At 42.7% G+C, this 7,225-nt stretch overlaps 1 protein-coding gene across 1 annotated transcript in view; it reads right to left on the reverse strand.

The window, feature by feature from the left end:
- LOC139477356 (uncharacterized) overlaps positions 1-4,548 on the reverse strand; it is a 78,090-nt gene extending 73,542 nt beyond the window's left edge. Inside the window, exon 1 of the mRNA XM_071259908.1 lies at positions 4,350-4,548. Within this exon, the coding sequence (XP_071116009.1) occupies positions 4,350-4,356 (7 nt within the window). The 5' untranslated portion in view covers positions 4,357-4,548. The remainder of the gene's footprint in view (positions 1-4,349) is intronic.
- Positions 4,549-7,225: the final 2,677 nt, after the last annotated feature.

The following is a 7,225-nucleotide window of genomic DNA, read 5'->3' on the forward strand; positions in this document are numbered from 1 at the left end:
GGGAATTTTTACACCACCAGAAGGAAGCCTTCTTCACCAATTGGATCCAAACAAATCTAGTATGGTTGGCAGAGGTGTTCCGACCTCGGAAAGGATTATGTCCATCAACGCAGTCCATTATAGTTAGGCTCAGACCCATCCAGCAACCCCTTGGAGCAACAGCTGGGTGGCAACAGTTTAATAATAATAATATCAACTGAATCATTCAGCAGAGTGAGTGAGTGAGTGAGTTTGGTTTTACAACGCTTTTAACAGTATTCCAGTTATATCACGGCGTGTCAGCTTAAAGTGGGAGGAAAGCCCGATGTGATGCAGGTATCAGACGTTTACCACTTCGGTGAATCCCACGAGCACAGGTATGGTGCTGGCAAACCTAGATACATAATCGGGGCGAACCGGGATACGAACCCACAATCATAGATTTCTGGCGTGCCCAAGGGACGCAACTCTGCACAGCGAATCGCGGCGCCTTAGACGACTGGGCCACCCGTGCCGCCCATCCAGCAGAGACTAATCATTATCCATTTACCTATCAGCTGTTTAAAGACTACACGTTAACCCATCCAGTAACGGCTCTACACTAATAATAGCCATGACACAACTTATTTACCCATCTAATACAACGTATGTATCTTGTAACTAGACTTGCTCATCCTGTAACGACCACACATTATGTTTCTAGGTTTGTCGGCACCATACCCGTGTTCCTGGGTTTCACCGAAGTGGTAAACGTCTGAGACCTGCATCACTTCGGGTTTTCCTCCCACATTAAGCTGACACGCCGTTATATAACTGGCGTTAAACCCAACTCACTCACTCTAACGGCCGAACCACTGCCCAAATTACCATCTAGGAACGGCTATACCATTACTAGATAGCTTATTTAGTTACGTTTATACATCTACCAACGTGCCTATCTACTAACTACTATACCATGGCCCACATTTTCATCTAGCAACGGCTGTACCACTAACCGCTTGCTCATCTAGCAACCGCTTTACATCTAGCTGCTCGGCCGTTTAGTATCCACTGCACCACTAGCTACTTGACCATCTGGTGACGGCTATACCACTACCTACGTGCCCGTCTAGTAATGGCTATACCACTAGCTACGTGCCCATCTAGTAATGGCTACACCACTAGCTACGTTCCCGTCTAGTAATGGCTATACCTATAGCTACGTGCCGGTCTAGTAATGGCTATACCACTAGCTACTTGACCATCTAGTAATGGCTATACATATAACTACTTGCCCATCTAGTAATGGCCATACCACTAGCTTCTTGTCCATCTAGCTATATATAGTAATGGCTATACCTACAGCTACTTGCCCATCTAGTAATGGCTAAACCTATAGCTACTTGCCCATCTAGTAATGGCCATACCACTAGCTTCTTGTCCATCTAGCTATATATAGTAATGGTTATACCACTAGCTACGTGCCCGTCTAGTAATGGCTATACCTATAGCTACTTGCCCATCTAGAAATGGCTATACCTATAGCTACTTGCCCATCTAGTAATGGCTATACCACTAGCTACGTGCCCGTCTAGTAATGGCCATACCACTAGCTACGAGCCCGTCTAGAAATGGCTATACCTATAGCTACTTGCCCATCTAGTAATGGCCATACCACTAGCTTCTTGTCCATCTAGCTATATATAGTAATTGTTATACCACTAGCTACCTGTCCGTCTAGTAATGGCTATACCACTAGCTTCTTGCCCATCTAGTAATGGCCATACCACTAGCTACTTGCCCGTTTAGTAATGGTTATACCACTAGCTACTTGCCCTCCAGTAATGACTATACAACTACCCACTTGTCCATACAGTAAACTACGGTTATTACGAACTCAAAGGGACCACTTATTTTAGTTCGTTATAACCGTAATTAGTTATAAGCATATATACAGCATACATACCACACATAGACGGGACTACAAAATAAGTTCGTTATATCGGTCAGTTCGTTATAAGCGTGTTCGTTATAACCGTAGTTTACTGTATAATAACCGCTGTACCACTAGCTACTTGCCCATCTATTACTGCCTATACCACTAGCTTCTTACCCATCTAGTGGCGGCTATACCACTACCAACTTGTCCATATATTAACCGCTATACCACTAGCTACTTGCCCATCTAGTGACGGCTATACCACTACCAACTTGTCCATATATTAACTGATATACCACTAGCTACTTGCCCATCTAGTGACGGCTATACCACTACCAACTTGTCCATATAATAACCGCTATACCACTAGCTACTTGCCCACCTAATACTGGCTATACCACTAGCTTCTTGACATCTAGTTACGGCTATACCACTAACAACTAGTCGCTATAATAACCGTTAGACCACTAGCTACCTGCTCATTTAGTAACGGACCGCCTCCCTGGTTAAGCGGTATAGTGTCCGCCCGGAGAACGGAAAGTCCGGGGTTCGATCCCCTGCCACGTCATACCAAAAAGTATTGAACGATGGTACTTGTTGTTACTCTGTCTGGCGCTCGGTATGAAGGGGCTAAAACAAGGACTGGTCGGTTCGGAGTCAGTATACTTTGTATGAGTGGGGTATTCATGTTAAACTGCGGCATGGTATCCCCGTGGTCTAGCACTCTAAAATCAGCATTAGTCCGGACTAGTACAAGCAGTCACACACACGTCCGTTCATGTACATCGCAATATAAGTGCCATAATCTTGGACGCGACGTTAAACCCCATTTCACCTCACCTCATTTAGTAACTGCTACAACACTGCCACTTACTCCTTAAGCAACGGATGAAATCCTTTCGTCTTCTCATCTAATAAATCCTTAACCGCAACTTGGTCATCTGGTTAGGGATAAATGTTCCGGAGACCAGATCACGTATGGCGCCCGTGTTGGGGATAATCGTGAGCGGAAAAACACGACACGATCAACACAGAGGATTAACAACTGAATTACGAGACGGGTACTTTCATATTTCGCCATTCTAACCAAAGGTTATAGGCTGACCTTCGAAAGGCAAAGATATACGAAGAAAATGAGACCTTTGTTGAAGCCATCAAACTGAGATTTATGTAAGCAAAATTGAGTTCAGTCGTTTGAAGACGTATCGTAAAGTCTGCTCAAATATTACTAATAATACAATATTAATAAACACAATTACGATGCACAGTAAAATCCCACTAGTCTGGACACACCGCCCGAATAAATCCTCCGAATAAACAAGTGTCCGGATTAACGAATCATGGGTAACAGCTGTATTACATAAAGACGTTCACAATATTAATCGTCAGAAAGATAGGTAACAGTGGTGTCATGTTTATTACACACAGACTTTTACAACATTAATCGTCAGAAAGATAGGTAACAGTGTTATCCTGTTATTACAAATAGACGTTCACAACATTAGTCGGGAGATGGGGTTTCCGGAAAGACGGGGAGCGAACTTACGATGTTTCACTGAATACATGAGCGAAGATATATTTAAAAACAAAATTAGCATTGTCGTCTTCGGAATCTCAAACTCTCGCATGTAAGTGAGTGACATTTCCTGCAATAGGTATTCGGTTACAGCATTGAATACCACGCTTTCTGATGACAAATGTCATCTAGGCGACTGGCGGCATAAGAACATCACATACACACTTTATTAGTTCTATACAATGCATGTAGCTGATGATTCATCTCAGTAAAATAGCATTTCTTATGTCGAATCACATTGTATCTAAGTGAAGCGTAGCATAAACCAGGACTCGGAGGATTGGGCGGGTGAGGGGGTGGTGGTGAGGGAGGGGATGGTGCACGTGGTTGGGGGGTGGGGGTGATTTGGGGGAGATGTGGGGGTGGTGGTGTTGGTGGGTTGTGTATGTGTGAGCTCATCCCCTTTTTTCAAACACCTAACATGTCTACTTCTTCATCGGCAGAGTTACTTTCGTGACTAGGGTAAAATGTGTCACCCTGCTTCATTTTTCAAACCCCTAGATCCACCTCTGCTTACAATCAATCCATTGCAATTGACAAGCATTGATGTTACATGAGATTCACGTCACAGCCATCATTCATTTCGTCGAACCCTTCCTTGAATTGAATCCGATGTAGATCGAAAAATAAAATGGTGTTTCAAACTCCACCCCACGTCAATGTTAACCTAATGACTTTTTTCGGCTTTATCAATTTTCGTCAAAACCCTTAAATCGACCGCTGAAATAGAAAAGCATGATAACAAGCTTGTCACAACTTAGAGAGGACACATGCTACATTTAATCAAATATTGACAGAAACACCCCTCCCACATACAAGAACACAAGAACGATGCAGACAACTACCCGTCATATGGTACTGAGAGTTAGCGCCTACCTGCCATGCTCCCGGGTGGCCGAAATTGCCCTTCTCAAAACTGAAGCCTTAGTCCTTGAACATCCGAGAGGCCAAATTCAGGCCGTTGTTCATGGCTCCAGATGGCTCCGGGTGGCTCCAGGTAAGCTCCAACTGACAGCCTCCGGCTTCGATAAGCGTTGTTGATCTCGCTTTCCACGCGCAAGCGGCTCCCGTAGCAGACGACACACCTTCTGCGCATGTCACATCAGCTTCGATTTTCCCACGTGAGCGATGACTGAACGAAAAGCTATCGGCTGTGATTGTCATCACCGTTATCAGGCGAAGGGATACAGGCTTTGTTCCACGGATTTAATATCACAGTCGTGGTTATAAGCAAGACTTCCAGATTGGGTCAGTTTGTCTCGATATCGACGTGTCTGGACGTTGAAGCTCACCTGGTTCATCAACCCCGATTAGCGTCGGAGGGTCCGAGTAATTAGACACCTCCGCTGCAGCCGTCTCACTGTTTACTGCTTGCAATCATTACTCGTACTGTGATTGATTGCAAAAAGTGTCCTGAAACATATGGTTCTCCCTTTGAAGGAACAGTTCAAATAAAGAATAAATACGCTATTTACACGGTGAGGAAGTAGTTGTATTTTTTCCTCGTCTAAATAAATTGTACAAATGGACAGTAACACACCTTTTGGAACAGAAATAAATAGAGCATGTCAGAAATGTTTGATAGTGATTCATAAACACATGCTCATGATGTAGTCGGTATCGTACTATCGACACTGCTTTCAGCAGAGCTTTTTTGTGGCTATGGAAACGATTTTGTCGCTTTTATTAAAATATTTTAACAATCGAAACAGACCAAAGGATTCAAGAGAATTTTATTTTTAAAATCTGTCATCCATCCATCCATCCGCTCACCAACCCACCCATCCATCCACCCATCACTCCCTCCCCCCTCTCTCCATCAATCCATCAGTCCATCCACTCACCAACCCACCCATCCATCCACTCACCAGCCCGACCTTCCATCCACTCACCAACCCACCCATCCATCCACTCACCAACCCATCCACCAACCTACCCACCCATCCATCCACCCATCACTCCCTCCCCCCTCTCTCCATCAATCCATCAGTCCATCCACTCACCAACCCACCCATGCATCCATCCATCCACTCACCAGCCCACCCATCCATCCATTCAGCCATCTTTCTCTCTATCTATCAGCCAAAAGTGGGAATAGGTGGCGTTGCCTAACAGGTCATATAACAACGCCCAACATCTGTCGCGCTTAACACATGTCACGCATAACACCTGTCACGTGCTAATTATGCAATTTAGATCACACTCAATACTATCAATCTCTCAAACGCACTTCAAAGCAGCACACTGATTTAAATGTCAAAGTGAAACCTTGTTAATCCGGGGATTCTGGCTTAACGGGGTCCGGATTAAAGAGGTCTCACTCTACTTACATACTCAACAAGTGAGCACGCTTTGTTAGACACATACCTCGTTACTGCCAATATTGCTCATATTATTAGGCCATCACTTACAGGGCAAACGGCGCCCAGATCACGCAGACATAATCTATTCATAAAGAGAACTGTCTGTAGAATTCCCAGACCTGGAACTGATAGATGAGGCAGTGTGTGTATAAAATAGGAGGCAACTTTGTGTAACAACATCGTAGTCTACTCAGGGTCAAGTGCACAAAATAATTATGTACTGTTTAGGATAGGACCTCATCGGATTATGCTTTGTGTCTTCTTTGGGGTCTATTTAAACCAGCATTGGTCAGCAAGAACGGAAAACAGATAAGCAAACCCATCAATATCGTCGCTTAAAATACATGCCCTCACATACAAATACATGTCATCACAGACAAATACATGTCATCACACACATATACATGTCATTACAGACAAATACATGTCATCACACACAAATACATGTCATCACACACAAATACATGTCATCACACACACAAATACATGTCATCACAGACAAATACATGTCATCATTACACAAATACATGTCATTACACACAAATACATGTCATCACAGACAAATACATGTCATCACACACACATACATGTCATCACACACAAATACATGTCATCACACACACATACATGTACATGTCATCACAGACAAATACATGTCATCACACACAAATGCATGTTACCAAACACAAATACAGGTCATCACAGACAAATACATGTCATCACACACATATACATGTCATCACACACAAATACATGTCATCACACACACATACATGTACATGTCATCACACACACATACATGTCATCACACACAAATACATGTCATCACACACACATACATGTCATCACACACAAATACATGTCAACACACAAACATACATGTACATGTCATCATTACACAAATACATGTTATTACACACAAATACATGTCATCACACACAAATACATGTCATCACAGACAAATATATGTTACCAAACACAAATACATGTCATCACACACAAATACATGTCATCCCACACAAATACATGTTACCAAACACACATACATGTCATCACACACAAATATATGTCATCATTACACACATACATGTCATCACAGACAAATACATGTCATCACACACAAATATATGTCATCACACACACATACATGTCATCATTACACAAATACATGTCATCACACACAAATACATGTTACCAAAAACAAATACATGTCATCATTACACAAATACATGTTATTACACACAAATACATGTCATCACACACAAATACATGTCATCACAGACAAATATATGTTACCAAACACACATACATGTTATCACACACAAATACATGTCATCATTACACAAATACATGTCATCACACACAAATACATGTCATCACACACAAATA

Source organism: Haliotis cracherodii, unplaced genomic scaffold (assembly GCF_022045235.1).
Source record: "Haliotis cracherodii isolate W230 unplaced genomic scaffold, xgHalCrac1.p SCAF_33, whole genome shotgun sequence".
Classification (NCBI taxonomy): domain Eukaryota; kingdom Metazoa; phylum Mollusca; class Gastropoda; order Lepetellida; family Haliotidae; genus Haliotis; species Haliotis cracherodii.